At 33.9% G+C, this 17,906-nt stretch overlaps 2 protein-coding genes across 2 annotated transcripts; both read right to left on the bottom strand.

Annotated features, from left to right (window-relative positions):
- Positions 1–409: 409 nt before the first annotated feature.
- Positions 410–5,718, bottom strand: LOC119082350 (CCAAT/enhancer-binding protein). The gene has a single exon (XM_037191868.1). It carries the CDS (start codon positions 4,828–4,830, stop codon positions 3,661–3,663), a length of 1,170 nt encoding a protein of 389 aa, XP_037047763.1. The 5' UTR covers positions 4,831–5,718; the 3' UTR covers positions 410–3,660.
- Positions 5,719–14,696: 8,978 nt separating this feature from the next.
- On the bottom strand, positions 14,697–17,084 carry LOC119082349 (2-oxoisovalerate dehydrogenase subunit beta, mitochondrial). Its single transcript, XM_037191867.1, has 8 exons — positions 16,920–17,084; positions 16,315–16,576; positions 16,185–16,242; positions 16,026–16,111; positions 15,608–15,755; positions 15,221–15,546; positions 15,072–15,158; positions 14,697–15,012 (listed from the first exon to the last, which is right to left on the bottom strand). Exons 2-8 carry the CDS (start codon positions 16,570–16,572, stop codon positions 14,872–14,874), a joined length of 1,104 nt encoding a protein of 367 aa, XP_037047762.1. The 5' UTR covers positions 16,573–16,576; positions 16,920–17,084; the 3' UTR covers positions 14,697–14,871.
- Positions 17,085–17,906: the final 822 nt, after the last annotated feature.

Here is a 17,906-nt window from a genome sequence, read left to right as displayed (position 1 = left end):
ACTGTTGTCTAATTATAAAGAATTTTTCTATCGTAAAACTTAATGACTTATTTTTGGTCAAGACATTCTTTAAGTCGACTCTTCACTGTGAAGCCATGATGGCACATTATTGTCCAAATCAAAAAATGTAGTAATGAACATGATCGTCATTTGGATGAAGATGTGTCTTCATGGCTTCACGGTGAAAAGTTGATTTAAAGAATGTCTGGGCCAGAAAAAAGCTTTAAGATTTATTCATTTCTGGCGAATTTTGTCCATTTTAGAATATGAAAATCCTTGTGAACCATGAAAGATATTTGTTTGATCTTAGATAAAAAACAAAAAAATCTGCCACAAAATTTCAATTTTCTTTTATTTTTGATTATTATCTTGAAAGATGTATGAATGCAGCAATTTTCTATTTTTTTTATTTATTTACATTGTGATATTTGGATGAGCTGAAATGATATTACAAAATATAAATAGAAGTATGGAAGAAAAAATACCCGTTTTATTGGTAACAAAGAATTTCGGAAAAAAATTGTATTTTTCAGTAAAATTTTAAGTTTTTCTTTCTATGTACAGAACTAATTTTAAATTTAATTTCGAGTTATATCACTGTTATGGTAATTTCTTGCAGTTAATTTGTATTAGATAATCGTATGCGTCTTGAATTATTTATCTTCAGTTGTACGACAAATCTCAGTTATTCTTGGTAAAATTGCAGTTAAAAGTTTATTTTTGAAATAAGTTGATACTGGCTTAACGAAATTTTATAGAACTACAGCATAGAAATATTGTATGAAGTACCTTACCCTGAAAGAGTTATAGTGTTAGATAAGAAGAGTATCAGAAATTAAAATAAGGAAGAAATAGATGGGATTGGCTTTCTGAATGAATTTGGTTATTGACATAATAGGAAAATGAGAAAAAAAATGATGGGGTCGGTTTACAGATGCATTCCAGCGAGATAAATAATGAATGAAAAAGAAGAATTTAACAGTTGAAAGTTTGAAAGTTACAAAAATTTTGAAGGGAGGAATAGTATAGTTTTGAAATGAGAGTAGGAAGTGTGAAAATGATTTTAGTGAAAGAAGTAATGATTGAAGAGATTAGCGATAGGGATGCCAGTAGATATGTAAATGATTGTGGTAGAGAAGAAGAAAGTAAGAAGTTAAGGAAATAAAATAAATAAAATGTCGAGAGGCAAGTAATGGTGAAACAGTCGATAGGTTTAAGGTTTTTTTATAGACTTTCTTCTAGAATTTCTTTGAGTTCACAAAAGATTTGCTATGTTTATTCGAGTTTTTTCGATAAAGAAAGTAATCTAAGCAGAAATCTAAGCTGGGGATCACATAGTGCTACATTATATCATTTGTTATCGACTACTTCGACAAATATAAATAATGACCGTTATCCGAAGTCATTTTATATGTAGTAAAAATTTGAATACAAAATGCATGTTAAAATAAATGAAGTTAAAGATTGTTTGTACTTTGATCAAACGAAGTAGCAGATTGAATAACTATCCAAATGATACGCCGTCTGTGAAATGTTAACGAGATTAGAATGTTATATAACTCCAGACAACTGCAGAATTCACAATAGTCACGCAGTTATATAAAAGCTTTAAGCATGAGAAAACGATGCGTTATGAAATAGAAGACGCACGTTGTGAATAAAAGTGTATTTAATGAGTAATGCTCGATCGTTTTTCTCGCCGAATAATGCAAATGGAATCTGACTAAAGATATCGACAAATTAAATATATTTCTTTGCGAAAAATTTGCATGCATGCAGTAGGAAGTACCTGAAGTCTAAAAATATAATTACTTTATGAGTTCACCATAATATTTGACCTAAATTGAAAACTGGTTTTTATTTTTATTTATGCAAAATTAACGTTTAAACTTTCAGTTTTAAATAGAAATTTAATTCAATTTAAAAACAATTATCAATTTTTGTACGATCAGTTCGTTGTTCACTTTTGTATCGTCTGCGTTTGATTTGATTTTAAAAAAAATTGTCAATAAAATGAAGAAAAAAATTTAACTTAATGCTAAGGACATTTTAACCAACAAAAGAGAATGGTCAAAACATTATTGCTTTTTTACTAACCGCCCCATTCATAAATCTACGTGACATAACTCACTTTTCGTATAAACGATAGTCCTGCTTTAAAAAATTTACAAATTTTGTCAAAATCAAAAAACCTAAAAATCAAAAAAAAAATTTTGACTAACAAATTGGGAGCATACCTAATCAAAAATTCCAATAGTATTATTATTACTACAAAACATAAATATTATATTTCCCAACATATTATTCTGTACCATGCGTGAATAATTTTTCGACAGAAAGTGAAAGGCAACAATAAATTCGCAGCAGCAACAACAACGACAGAACGAAACTGAGTTTAAACTTATAAAAAAACCATCGACAAAAGTTATTTTTTTTTTTTAAATATTCAGCAACTATAATGTTCGAACAATCTGTGTTCACATATATTTTTATTTATGTGTTTTGAAAAGAAAAAGAAAAATGCTGTAAGTCGTTGTAACGTCGTCGTCGTAACGGTGTATATGGACTGTTAGTATATGCCTATCAAGAGCTATATGAATTTCGTTCTTGTTTTTTTTTTCGTATATATCATTACACTATATCATTTGATCATGTAATAATCAAATAGAGTTTTTACTACGACTACGGAAGTCATAGTCGATATGTTCTGTATAATAATGCATCGCATATGAATGTGTGTGGAGATGTGTTTGTGTGTTGACCTACTTATTTTTGGAAAATTTGGTTTTTGAAAAAGAATTCACTATACTGTTACGTCGTCTGCGATTTAAAAACGGGGGAGAAAATAATCATAAAAATAAATACAAAAAGTCTTCTGTTCAGAAATTGCAGTCATATTATTATATTGGAATTAAATGATCTCGATTTAAATTTGCAGTTCTTTTTCATTCGATTTTTTTTAACGAAATCCCAGACTGTCCTTCCTAAAATTGAAAAACATTTTTCCTATACAAAAAAATTATTTTTTTTCCTTTTATGTTAACAAATATGTTCCAGAGCGAGTCTATACACGGTAATAATATTGAAAAACTGACCATATTTAAATATAAAATTACGAATTTAAACCACTACTTTGTACATTATCATACATTTTGTATACAACTAACTACAACACAAAAAACATGTTCTTGAATGGAAACGAAATATGATTGCATTTCACTTCGATATCAATTTTCAATTTTCTTTTTTTTTGTCAATTCAGTTATGTTTTCCTTCGATTATTATAATCCCTTCTTTGTCACGGACATTTTCTTTCATTAAGACACTTTTTCTAATTAATATTTTTGCTTTAAATGATCACTTATATAACCACTTCCTGGATCATCTCGTTTAAAATTACATCTTAATATAACTGCACCATAAATTATTTGAATTTTTTTTTTATCTCAGAACATCCATCTGAAAGTCTTTGGCAAATTTGAAGGGTTTTACGATCAGTTTTCTTTTTGATATTTTCCTTTTTATATTAAGAATCCGATTTGTCTTGTCACATTACATAAATATTTATCTAAAAATTCAGTAAGTTAATTAATTTAAAATTGAAACATTTTCCACTTGAAGACGAAATGATTTTCCTTTTGTTGTACCTTCCCCTTTCGTCTACATGCCATGATCACCACTAACCAAACTCAAAACATTTCGACAGATATTGTTCACTTCTGGATTATTGTGATTCATCAGATGAACGTAGAGTTGTTTATGCAATTGAATTTCATTGGTCATTTCCTCCAGACGTCTCATTAGCGCTTCCTTTTCCTTCACCAGTGCCTTGACCTTTTCCTCCACTTCACGGGATCGAACTTTTGCCTTTTCACGACTTTTACGTACCGCAATATTATTCCGTTCACGTCGCCGACGATATTCGTCCGTACCCTTGTCCACATGCTTGTTTTGGTGTTTCCGTTGCGACATTAATTGCTTATGCTTTAGACTGGCCAAATGACTGCCTGGTAAATGGGGTAATCCTTGATGATGTAGTACGGGTGCCGTTAACGTTGTGAACGTATTACCACTGCCATTGGATGTGTAATTTTGTGGAATTTGGTATAGACCGGCCGCCTCTTGATTAACACCGATGAATTGGGCTCCATTTGCCGCAGCAGCTAGACGACGAAACTCGGCTGTGTCGACGGGCTCCTCTTTGATATTTGTACCATCCGAACCTATGCTGCTGTTGTCATCGCTGGAGTTGTTTGTGTAATTTGCACCCGAATGTACTGGCTGTGGCATATAGGCCAATGTTGCTCTTTGATATCCTTGCGCTTGCTGTTGATTGAGTCGATTCTGATGTTGTAGGACTTTGGCCGCTACGCTCAATGTTCCGTTCGAATTGTTGTTGTTGTTGTTGTTGTTGTTGTTGTGGCCGTTGTTGTTGTTATTGCCGTTCGGTTCCATGTCGGAAAATATGCCAAGTGCTTCCTGTTCTCTAAACTGATCATCGATGAGATGCTGCAAGTCCAATGAAATTTCCTGAGAGGTTAGCTCTTCGAGATCACTTTGAGAATATTGTTGCAGGATGTGCTTCTGCAAAATTGTATTATTATTGTTGTTGTTGTTGTTGGTGTTATTTGCCTGCAGCATTTGATGGGCAGTTTTATTCGCTGCCATTGTATTGTGGTTGATAGCTGAGGCCGTATTGTTGTTGTTATTATTGTTGTTGTTCACAACAGAATGGTTGTTACTGTTAATATTGTTGGTTGCCATTGTTCCTTTTTTAATATCAAGTTGAGTTAATGATTGTACGTTATCATACATTTGCGGGGATTCCATAGCTCATCACATAAAATTTCCCGAAATCATCACTGTAACTTATTTTCAGTTTGAACAGTTTATTTCTTCCAGAAATTCAAATTAAAAAAAAAAATCACAAAAAATGCTTCGGTTCGATAAATGTCCTTTTAGTCCTTTTTATCAAAAAAATATTGTCATTAGCATCAGTGACGATGTGTTACGTGCACAATAAATATTTCACAACAAACACAAAATAGTATCCATAATCGTGCAATTTGTATTCCATAATATGGTGATGATGATGAGTTGTTCGCGCCGATTACAAAACACTGTCTAATCAAAAACTTAACAAAAATATTTTTTTTTCTATTTTCTTTTTGTCAAACGATACAATCTGCAATCCACAATAAACCAAAAAAAAAGCTCAAGAAGATGTGCTCAACCACCTCACTTTTATTCGACTGAAGTCTTGATATGATGCAACCGATTATATAGACAAAACTTACAATTTTACAATGAGTAACTTTAAGTCTCTCAAAAGTCTATGCTAGTCTCTTGTCTGTATAATACCAAACAGATATCTTTGATATGGCACTAGAAATCACTTTTACTCTACCATATACCCAATTTAAAAAGACGCATAAACCGCGCGCGCACATTTACATGTATAGCAAACATTCAACACCGAAATAATATCTTATGCTTTCCGAACCGACGTATCCAGCAGACAATATAATACTCTTATGAACTGCAGCGAACTGTGTTACAGAGAGCTTTTTTTTCTCAGCGAAAACCACGGAAAAATAAAAACTTTTTCTTTTAGTCTATCACAAAATTCCACCGAATCGAGAAATGGCGCATTTTAATATGAAACTTTTTTATTTTCGTTTAACCGTCTCTCAATACCGCGAGTGTCGTTAACTGTCTGACGATTCCCAATTGAATGAATCAAATTCATAATATACCTTGAACTATGTATGACTAACCGGACTGCATGTACTCTACTCCAGCCGCTCACAATCAGTTTTTATTATACAAACGAAAATATTTTTTTCTCGATCGCTTGCATTTGGGTATATATATATCCACCATATCCATAAAGTTTATGAACTATTTGGCGTAATCAGTAGAAGAGTTTTTTTGTACGTCGATATTGATGATGTAGGAAGGGGAAATTACTAACGTCTTACTAAAAGCGAATGTACGTAGTAGCAATGCCGTAAGTAGTTTATATGTTCTACATATCTGAGTCAACCGCACCAAATATTTTTTTGTTTTTGTTTATTCACCTAACACTTTTCCATTTTGCTGATAAAAAGAACGACGTCAGATACGATATGAACACCTTACAACGCAAATGTGTATGCATGCATAGTACTACACATTACATTTATAAATTTAACGTACACCTCTGTATAGACAACGTACTCCATTCATTCAATTTGCAAAGATTGGCACCTACAAATCAATTTCAACCAAAAATGCTGATTTGGCGGAATGCATTGCAGGTAATTCAACTTTGCTGAGATTACGTCCGTCTGGTCGATTATTAAACTGAATGACAGAAATACAGTTGAACGAATTCCTAAGAAAAATCGTCCGAAACATTATTGTGGATTTGAGGTCATCGTCCACGTGTGCATGGATTGTTGGCATTTTTATTTTTATTTGCTTAGATCAAATCAAGTTAATAGTCATAAGAGCTATGGGGACAAATATAGCTGTAGACCTATCAAAACCGGAAAAAGATCATAGTAACTTATTCCACGCATGTTGATTCACAGGAAGGAGTGCAATTTGATTTATAAATAATTAAGCATCGAAGACGATTCACGATTCACTTATTTTGGATCTAAGAAGTTAAACTTTTACCTAAAAAATTATTGCGGATCGAGCCGCAAAGCTCCAGTCTAAAAGTTAGCATCTATATAGACGACAGACATTGTATCCTTTATATGGTAGCTTATGTGTTCCTGACAAGCGTATCACGGTGTGATAATGTTTGTTTCTTTAGTTTAAGGTATCACTTAATGTTTGGTATAAAATCTTGTACTTCATTAGTTTAAACATTTAAACACTTGTTATATGAGACCACATAGCTGATCGAGGTCAAAAAAATTAAAAACGTATAGGCACTAGACTCCAGGGAGAGGAGCAATAATGAGTGTTAACTAAGATCGCAGACAAATATATGATCAGTGAATTGAAGTGTTATTCCCAAAGCTCTGTTCAGGACCGGATTGGCTACTAAAAGACTAACTACCACTAACAATGGTTCTAGCCTGGCTCTGCATATTCAAGTCTGATGTTTCAGCTTTCCAATAGTAAAACATTATTCAGTTTATGAAAAAACGATCCCTTTGCAAAGTTCTAGGGGATCTGATGCTTAATGTGCTCTAAGAGTTCCGTGACATAATCATTAAATCTTTTACTTCTAATGTTTAATATATCTCTTAGAATTGTTCTCAGTTAAATTAGAATAATGAATTTTATGGAATTTTCGATAATTTAATTCCTAGAATGGGCTATGCAGACTACTGTGGAAAAGTTCGGAAGAAAGCGCGAATTTTTATTCAGTTTTATTAGACCACATTGACCGTAGGTCATTTCTAATTTCTTTAGTTGCTTTTGATTCTAAAAGGCACTGGAAGGCTCTGATTATTATATAAGCATTTTGAATGGTAAAATACCCAATATTTTAATTCGAAAAACTGAGTAAAGGAAAGGTCCATCATAAAATTATACACAAGCGGCAGACATATAATCAAATAGTTATTTCTTCTGTTACCATATTCTTCCTTATTCAGTTGTTTTTACATTCGTAGCGCATTAACAACTCACCGTTTAAGTTTGTTGTCGAAACACATGCTCTTAGGTATTTCTAATTGTAAGTTCTGTATAACAAACTCTGGATTTTAACTCTGTAAAAACTGTACACTCAACTAAACTCATCTATGCTCTTAAGAAGAAATTCGAATACATCCGCTTTTCAGAAGATACATTCCGTTAATTCAGGTGAAATAAATTTTAAATGTAAACCAAAAATAGACATCTCCCAAGTAGCATTCAACGGTTAAAATTCGGTTGTACAACCGTTATTTAACCGCGGTTGTAAAAATTAGAAGATAACTAATTAGTTGTCGCAACGTTGCTGCAACGTTGTAATAACGGTTGTACAACGGTATTTGCCCAGTTGCAAAAGTTACAAAAATGTTATAACGAATTCGTTGCACAACGGTTATACAGCAAATTGGTTAAAAGTTGTTAAACGGTTTTATAACCGTCGAATAACTTATAAGTCACAATTGAAAATTCAATATTTTCTAACCAATCAGTCATCAGACCGTTGTACTGCCGTTTTACAACTTTTTCGTTAATCATCATATTTGTTCTTGAAGCCACATTTCCAAGAGTTTTTTTGGTGTTCAATTTTTTCTTTCTTTTCGATATTCGTAAATCACATAGTTAATGCACTCAAAATATGTAAGTACTGCGCAGTTCGCAAAGTTAAAATGTTTGTGTCATGGTTATTATAAAATACAAGCAAAATACTTGAGATATATTCCGTACAACTGCAATACACGTAACATAATTGACAATTAAAATTGCTCTCTCTTGTGTCGCCAATTAAACAAAATTTAATCCATCAATTTCACTTTTTTGTTAGCAGCTGTTGCCGGTCCTAACTCCTATCCTAACTCCTAAAGAAACCTAACAAGACATAAGAAACCTAACAAGACATAAGAAACCTAACTTCGACAACAGCGGCAGACAAAAATAGTGAAGTCGATGAATAAAATGTTGATTCACAAATTGGCATAAAGAAAATTTTTCAAAATTTATTAGTTACACTGAAATAGCAGGTTTTCCATTACGATGATGCCGACAATTTTCACACTTTCACACACATTTTCAAACCGAACTACTGAAACATGAAAAAAGTAGATGTAAAATCTACAAAAAATCGAACTTTCAATCATGGCGTCTTGATTCGTACTGACGGATAATGAACATTTCTATTAAGTTCCATGACCGTTTTACGACGAATTAGTTATAGTAATGACTCGAACTTTTTGGTTGTATGACGGTTTCTGGACGAAAAAGTTTTCAACAAATATTATCGGTTAACTCATTGGTCAAATAACCGTTTTGCAACTAATTCGTTTAAAATTGGTTGATTACCAATTAGTTGTGTAACGGTTATATAACGAATAAGTTAAACTGAATACAACTTATTCGTTACATAACTGTTGTAGAACGAAAAAGTTGGCAACGAATTAGTAACGTTTATAACCGCGGTTATCAAATGCTACTTGGGCTTAGCACCTCGTGACGACAACACTTTCCATTGCTAAAATTTCGAGAAAAAGTTGAATTTAGGACACTCAAGGTAACATACTTCGCTGGTTTTTCAATATTTTAAACCATTTCATTGACCATAATTTTTAAAATCCACGCTATATCCACACGTCGTCGTAAACATTTTACAAAACGATTCATTAAAATATAGAGCAGCATATAGGAGGACAGTGTGCTCTGATATCTTATCCACTTCAATCTACGATAGAACAATAGCCTTTGTAAGCATTCACAACCTGTATAGACGAATCGAATCAAACTTAAAATTCTTCACCCCATCTTATCGCCAACCTTTACAATCAGAATCAGACAGTCAAGTCACTACCTACCTACACTAAAATGTTTGTTTTTCTCCTACTTATCAAAACTACAAAAAAAATGCTTTTGCTCGGAGTTGTATTTAGGACAACAAAGCTGATTTCGAAATTCGATTTATAGGCTGCGCTAAATGTTTTTTTTTTCTTTTCTTTGAAACAAAAATATAAAGAAAAAATAAATAAATTAAATAGTATGTTAGGTACTATCGTACAGCAAACTAATCGACAACACTCATCGAGCAATACACAGACATTTTTAAATACACATATCCATCGATAAAATGAGACACACTTCCACATAATATATTTATTGCTGTCCGGTATTATACTGCTTGATTTATACAAAATGTCTTTAATTGAATCATCAGTAACTTAACATTTAATTATTTCTTTTTTTTTGCAATTCGAGCTCTTTTACGAATCATTGAGCGGGCAGGTTGAAAAATGCAATCTTTGCCACATTTTTAGCTGAGCTTGACAAACATTCGATAAATTTTTGTTTGAATCATGTCAATGTCCTGCTTATACAGATTTCGAAGGAAAATGCAAAGAACCAACTAAACACTTCAGCTTGAAGTAAGAGAAATGATTTCCAATTCAGTCAAAAATTTGATGACTTTGTGCTAATTATTTAAATATCTGCTTTTATGAGATTTATTCAATACAAAAAAATTGGTGCATCCGACGCTTTCAGTAAATCAGTTATGTGACGTCTCCGTGTAAGTTTGTCACATTTATCAAAGAACGACCTAAATTCAAGATTTTGTCGATATGCTGTGTAGTAAAGCAACTTAAATTCACTTAGCTCATTTACAGTAAAAATTAATTGTTTTCTGGAAGTGTATTCGTGAAGGATTTAGATGTCACTATATTTTTCATAATGCAATTTGACGCTCACAGATTACCGAACGTTTTTTTTTCAGCTTCGCTCAATTTTTAGTTCAGAAAAATCACAGATGGAGACAATTTTACTTCTGTTTGCGAGTTCTTAATCTGTTACAGACGGTAAGCATATTTCCAGTGTTATTATCATATCTATAACTTCCATCGATCAAAGTATTTTTATTCGACTGATTTCAGATCTTGTACTTCAATTCTTTTAAGAGTCAATTCGCCAAAACTTCGAACAGCTTATATGTAATCGGGATTCAAGCTGACGGCGATCCAAACGAGTTATGGCTTAAATGAATCGTCGTTCAATTCTGATAACATTGTGGAACAACTTTTTTTGTTGGGCTGTCATGGCCCTTAGAAAAATTTTCTCCGAAGTGGTCGTGAAAATCGTTTTTTATCAATAACTCCAACATGCGAGATGTAAATAATGTCAAATTGTGTACGTTTATGAAGGTCGATGAGCTGAATATTATTGACCAACAAACGCCGAAGTTCGACCCACCCAGCCGCCACACCAAGTGAAAAACCTCGGAAAAGCCAAAATTTTTGAATTGCTCTGGGCGGTTGGGAAAGTTAGTAGCAGGAAGCTCTAACCCGGAGTTTTGTAGCTTACTTCTCGCCCTATCCATTGACACCACACTCGACCATACTCACCGTCCCAGATAGAAATGGAGTTGATTTTTCACAATGTGTCTCAACCCATAAAATTTTGGAAACTCTTCGAACTCTAAAGTTCTCCAAACAATGTTTTTTCGAGCGAATTTTATTATTTATAGTTTTACTAGGTAATAGTCAGTAAAACTAACGTTATACAGCCAGAAGATGAGCCATAGATCTTTTTTGTAGAGGCCAAACTGCCAAAATGTAGCAAAATTCAAAAATTTTACCTCATCAATTTTTTGAAAATAGTAAATCGAGCTCAAAATGGCTTTTCTGATCTGCACGATAAAGTATCTTCCCATTTTATCAATTCTGTCTAACCAAAATACGTGAATTATAAAAATTAGCATTTCTCGATACATTGCATCCAGGTACTATATCCACATATATTGAGAAATGCAATTTTTCAAAACATATGTGAGTTGGTGAGACAGGAACTAATCAGAAAAACAACTTCGAGCTCGATTTACTATTTTCAAAGAATTGATGAGGTAAAATTTTTGAATTTTGCTTCATTTTGACAGTTTGGCCTCTACAAAAAAGATCTATGGCTCATCTTCTGGCTGTACCACGTTAGTTTTACTGACTATTATCTCGTAAAACTATAAATAATAAAATTCGCTCGAAAAAACGTTGTTTGGAGAACTTTAGAGTTCGAAGATTTTCCAAAATTTGATGAGTTGAGACACATTGTGAAAAATCAACTCTATTTCTATCTGGGACGGTGAGTATGGTCGAGTGGGATGTCAATGGATAGGGCGAGAAGTAAGTTACAAAACTCCGGTTTAGAGCTTCCTGCTACTAACTTTCCCAACCGCCCAGAGCACTTCAAAAATTTCGGCTTTTCCGAGGTTTTTCACTTGTTGTGGCAGCTGGGTGGGTCGAACTTCGGCGTTTGTTGGTCAATAATATTCAGCTCATCGACCTTCATAAACGTACACAATTTGACATTATTCATATCTCGCATGTTGGAGTAATTGATAAAAAACGATTTTCACGACCACTTCGGAGAAAATTTTTCTAAGGGCCATGACAGCCCAACAAAAAAATTTCGGGAAAAAAGTTGTTCCACGATGTTATCAGAATTGAACGACGATTCATTTGAGCCATAGCTCGTTTGGGTCGCTGTCGGCTTGCTTGAATCCCGACTGTTCGAAGTTTTGGCGAATTGACTCTTAACATGCATTTTACTATGTATATAAAGAACCATTTTACACAGAGCTTGTCATTATTTTTGTTGTCGCTATAGATAACAGATGAATAGCCGTATGTGACAGGTTATTTAGTGAGGAAATCTAAAAAATGATGGTAATTTCTGGTAGGTTTAAGGTGCGCAGTTGGTCAACTTCGACAACTCTCTTCAAGTAATGAAGTTACGATGGAATCATTCCAGGAATGGTTAACAGAAAATGATTTTTAATTTACTGAATAGGCATGTTTGATAATTCATTCGATTGGTAAAATATCGATTATTTCCTTAGAATCATCGATATTTTCAAAAAAATTAATATCAATCGAATATTTGATCGATAAATCGTTAAATAACGACTGATGATATTCGGTAAATATCGAATGATAATCAGTAAATATCGACTAATTCGATAACTGTTGACTGATAATACAATTGACTTACCACACTAGGGCATTTTTGATTATTTTAAAACTATGTTAGTCACACAATTCCATTTCCTTCGCTGGTAATTAAAAGTGTCACTGATTTGCTGACCGAGACATAAGCTTGGATTGTCGAAAAATGTTTCCGTTCGGTACAGTTCCGCTATTTATTATTTCTAAGGAAATGACTTGCTCAGAACTATAGGTCAGTAAAGACATAAATATCGAATAGACAGAATTTTCACAGGAAAAGTAAAACCACAAAATATCCGGAAGTAATTTTTTGAGTCTTTTAAATTGAAAATAAAACGACGTTACCACTTTTGGTTGGTTAAAAATTGTAAGCTCAAGCAAAAGTGAAATTTATACAAAATTCTGTTAAAACGATCAGCGGTGTTCATGTAGGTATATGCACAGTTTCTCTTCAGTGACAAATATACAAGGTGTATGGACAATATTGTGTATACGGCATGGCATTGATGACTATATATTTTAACGTAGATAAATTGTTCATTACCCAAATATCTCTCATTTGAAAAACCATAACTTCGCCTGTCTGCATGCATATTGACAAATCAATTATGTGTAGGGCCACGACATACAAAAAGAAAAGAAAATAAGTAAACTGATCCTCAAAACTGCAAGATAATTTCACTTTTCGGAAATTGTTTTTAAATTGCCATTTAACATTTCTTTGGCCATTGTTTATTTCCATTAATTGGTACAGTAATGCTAATCAGGTAATCGGTCATTTAGTTTATGGAGGTATAACAACGTGTTAAGATATTTGTTTAACGATATCAATTAGTTTTAACAAGAACCACTCAGAGTTATTGCTGAATCAGCCGTTATAGAAAACGAAATTTATTTTTCACATACAGTCGAATTCGAGAGAAATAATTTTGAGATTTATTTTATTCAAAAACTGGAAATTTGGTCGAGGATCTGAGAGAGAAATTTTAATGAATATTGAATGATTCCAGTATGAGGACCCTCTGTACAAAATATTCAGTGAAACACTTCAACCAGAGAAATCGTTTCACGTGCATAATATTGAATTGATATGGAGAACAGTATTCCACGAAAGCTAACTACCGTATTTGAATATCACTTTTATTTGTTTTTTGATTGGTCGGTTGGTTATTATAGTATATTATGTTATAGGGCCAGAAAGTTGTAATTTCAATCTAGGTTTTTGATGATTCGGCCTTTGTCAAATTTTTGTTGTTACAATTTTTGCGTAAGCAACTTGCGTTTGAGATTTCTTAAACTTGAACAGATGACAAGAATATCGTTATAGCAGCTATCGAATTACTTGATTTGACCTAAGCATTTCCATAGATGTAAGTAAAAATCTAGCACTTCATTTGTTCTAAGAAGCTTTATAAGACAATAACGCTTGGTAAAGTTCATATACAAACTTTAAATCATTATATGTGCAGCAGTACGATCTAAGTAGTGCGTAAATGGATTTTCGTGCGTAAATTGACGTTTCCGAAAAATTAGGATCTCACTCCTGTACATAATAGTTAATGCGATAAAATACGTTAATACCACATTGTACACAGGCGTCATAAGTTAAGAATATCATCTCTTAATTGCATAAAATATCTTGTCAGTAAATAGGGTTGTTTTGCGCATACGATCACGATGTGTTGCCGAACTCGCCATCGGCTCATATCAGAAATCTCACATCTATTGAGTAACTAACTAGTTAGCAAAAAAGCTATTTTTTACGATGATGGCTCATTTTTGTACACATGCAAAACGATGTAGAAGCTAGCATGATCTACATTTTAGTACATTTAAACACAAATGAGCCATCATGGCTTCATGGAAAAAATAGATTTGAAGATATCGGCCAAATATATGCCACAAAGTCCTATGGCCCGTGGATTTGACGTGTCTTAGGTCTTTGCTCACAATCCCCTTAATTTGGTACATCGACAGAGTCGAGTACTATTTCTGAATTTTCTAGGAAACAGGAAAAAGTTTACAGATAAGATGTATCACCGCATGTACAGTTCCAAGTAAAATCCACAAGTGTTAGTAAAAGACGAGTTTTGTTTTACATGCTTTTTTCTTCGAGAATTGGCATAAAATTGGTTTTAATTAACAAAAAATGAAAATTCAAAATAAATGCAGATTGTAGGTACTTTTGTCAATAATTTCAAAACCGAAGCACATCAAATGCTTTCATGGAATGTTTTCTATAATATAAATTCCAATTGACGTATCAATAGTCGATCACTTTTTTAATAGCTGCCAAGCACCGATGTTTGTCAGGAAGGTAAAACGGTTCAAATACATGCGGAAATGGTGTATCCCAACCAGCCACACGTTGAACGGGTGCTTCTAAATGAAGGAAACACTCTTCCTGCAATTATACAATCGCTGTACATCTAGAAAAATGTTACCGTAAATTTGTTTTCTTACCTGAATCGTAGCTGCAAGCTCGGCCCCGAAGCCACTAGTCAGCGGTGCTTCGTGTGCAATAACTACTCGTCCACATTTTTTAACCGACTGAAAAATGGAAAAGAAAATTAACGATCTATCGGGAGGAGCGAAGGTCGAAAATGAATTACATTGCAAACGGTTTCTTTGTCCCACGGTAAAATGGACACCAGGTCGATGACCTCACAGTTCACTTTGAATTTTTCTTTAGCAAGATCGGCCACTTCTTTCATAACATGCACCTGCGTACCCCATGCAATTAGTGTGACATCACTACCGGATCGTAAAATATCAGCTTTGCCAATAGGACTTTCGAATGCGGCTTCTGGAACTTCTTCAACAGCCGCACGGTACAGTGTCTTCGGCTCGAAAACAATGCAGGGATCTTTGTCTTTGATACAGGCCAAAAGCAATCCTTTTGCCTTATTCGGACCGCGTGGCACAACCACTTTAAGTCCTGCAAACGAGAAGAGGCAGTTCTTTTTTCGGATATTCGGAGAAAAGGGATCGAATCTTACCGGGAACATGCGCAAAGAATGCTTCAGGACTTTGGGAATGATACAGGGCACCGTGACCCACAGCTCCAGACGGTGCACGTATAGTTAGTGATCCGCAATCGAATAAATTACCACTTCTATACCGGCACTTTGCTGCTTCATTTATGATCTAGTTTACATTCCGTGGTCAGATGAAATAGTACATTACTATGCAAGGGAAGTAAAGTGATATCTCGTATCCAGATGAGAAAAAGTATCCGAGGGCGGCAGGCCGAGGTACTTTTACTCATCGTGATACGAGATATCACTTTATTTTCCGTGTGTAGTACGACGTTTTACTATGCGAGTGATGTAAAGGTTATTGCCTATACATGTAATAGCCTTATTACATGCACCAGCATAGTAAACATTTTTTATTTGTTTTCGATTTATATTTTACCTGATCAAAGGCTGGGAATATATAATCCGCGAATTGTATTTCCGCAATGGCAGTAGCACCAGTGTTGGCGACTCCGATTCCGAATCCTTCAATTTTGTTAAATTTAATTTAATTTAATTGAGAAACTAGGGGGTGAATCAGTTGAATTTCGATACATACCAGCAATACCCTGTTCACATAACGGAGTGTTAAAGACTCTGTCCTTGCCAAATTTTTTCTACAAAATTAAAGACAATTTTTAACTCTTTGACCCCAGACCCAGATCGTTTAACGAATTCTGTATATTTACCTGAAGATTCATTGAACATCGAAACACTCCGCCGAAAGCTACATCCTCACCGAATAAAACAGCTGATTCGTCATTTTGCAGTGATAGATCCAGGGCATTGTTGATAGCCTGAAACATGTTCATCTTTACTTTTGGTCCTGCGATGGGCGCTTTTTCGTCGGGAGTGTAGATAAAATGGGAAGACAAGCGCTTTGGAGCAGCATTCCATAAGGCGTTCGTGGACTTCGGTAAAGTTGAAGAAATTTTTTGCAGAAACATTTTTCTGTAAATTATGAGTTGTTATGCAACAGAAGTTAGATTTCAGACGGCACAGGGGCTGGGCTCTTAATAATCAAAGGCCAATCAGTTTGTCAGTTACACAATTTAAATTTATGTCAGTTCGTGTAGTAGAGTCTAATCTAAGAATTTTATTTTCAATTTAACGTTCTATTCATTCATTACCAATAATATTTAATCACTGACTGTCATTATATGGACGTGGTGTGTTTACCACCTGATAAGTTGATAAGAAGAAGAATTAACTCATTTATGATAATGAAAAGCGAATTTCTTAAAGTTTTAGTAAATTCAATTAAAAAATCCGTGCAAATTAAACTTCTGGTTACCTTTAAAACAGCTTTCTTTATTCGGCGAGGGATGCAACGAGTGACTTAAGATTAATATTTAATATTGCGTGAGTATTGCACAGAAACGTAAACAGAATCTCGTGCGCAAAGCGGAGCGATTTACGATGACGTTTCTTTCTCTTATCATTTACCGCAACGTAATGTTATGAGCGAGGGTACTCAAAATTCGGTTGAACGAATGGGCTCCAGGTTGCAGAGAAATGAGGATACTATTACGCAACAAGCACACAGATTAAATGGTATAATTCATTTATGGTATACAACAAAAGTTTACAGCGTTCATTAAACTTGATCCACCTTCATCAATATATGCACCAAGTGAGCGTTCGATGTTAAATTTTAGTTTAGGACAAGTCATGGCCACCAATTTGGTCAAGTTTACAGCCTGTGAATATTCACGCATATATACCGTAACAGAGCGTATACGGTGTTTATGTTCAAAACAAACGAGACATTAAAAACGTGTTTTGGTCCTATTTTTCATGACGAAATTTTCAAAACTGTCAAATGAAGTTAGAACTTTTTCTATTCAAAATCGCGACTGCTGCATCTGTCAATGAAAACTAGGACCAAAACACGTTTCCAATGCCTCGTTTGTTTTCAGCATTAAGTAGAGCGAGATGGAAAATCAGCTCGGGGTCTGCTGTCATAGATAATACAAAAGAATCTGACAGCAGACCCCGAGATGGAACAATAGGTTGTCGTTTCGCCATCTCTCTCACTTAAACACTCTATACGTAGCATTTGATCAGATTACCTTGTTTATCAGTAAATAATTCGGTTATGAAGAGACGAACTTAAAAAACCATTGAAATACTGGACTGAAATTATTCATCTTTGAGTTCAAATCAAATTTAGGTCTATTCCATCGTTAGTCCAGTCCCCTGTGTCAATCGTCAAGCGAGCCGTTATCATATATGATTTGTAATGAAAAGTTGTGGAACTAATTTTCTTTTTCGAAAATCG

Source organism: Bradysia coprophila, unplaced genomic scaffold, assembly GCF_014529535.1.
Source record: "Bradysia coprophila strain Holo2 unplaced genomic scaffold, BU_Bcop_v1 contig_415, whole genome shotgun sequence".
Lineage (NCBI taxonomy): Eukaryota > Metazoa > Arthropoda > Insecta > Diptera > Sciaridae > Bradysia > Bradysia coprophila.
Note: the sequence above shows the minus strand (reverse complement) of the source record. Positions and strands in the feature narration are given on the sequence as shown.

Coding starts and splice junctions, on each gene's coding strand:
- LOC119082350 (XM_037191868.1), bottom strand. CDS start 4,830: ATGGAATCCCCGCAAATGTATGATAACGTACAATCATTAACTCAACTT.
- LOC119082349 (XM_037191867.1), bottom strand. CDS start 16,572: ATGTTTCTGCAAAAAATTTCTTCAACTTTACCGAAGTCCACGAACGCC. Junction 15,159..15,220: donor ACAAAGAAACCGTTTGCAAT/GTAATTCATTTT, acceptor TCCATTTTTCAG/TCGGTTAAAAAATGTGGACG. Junction 15,013..15,071: donor AGCTTGCAGCTACGATTCAG/GTAAGAAAACAA, acceptor GTATAATTGCAG/GAAGAGTGTTTCCTTCATTT.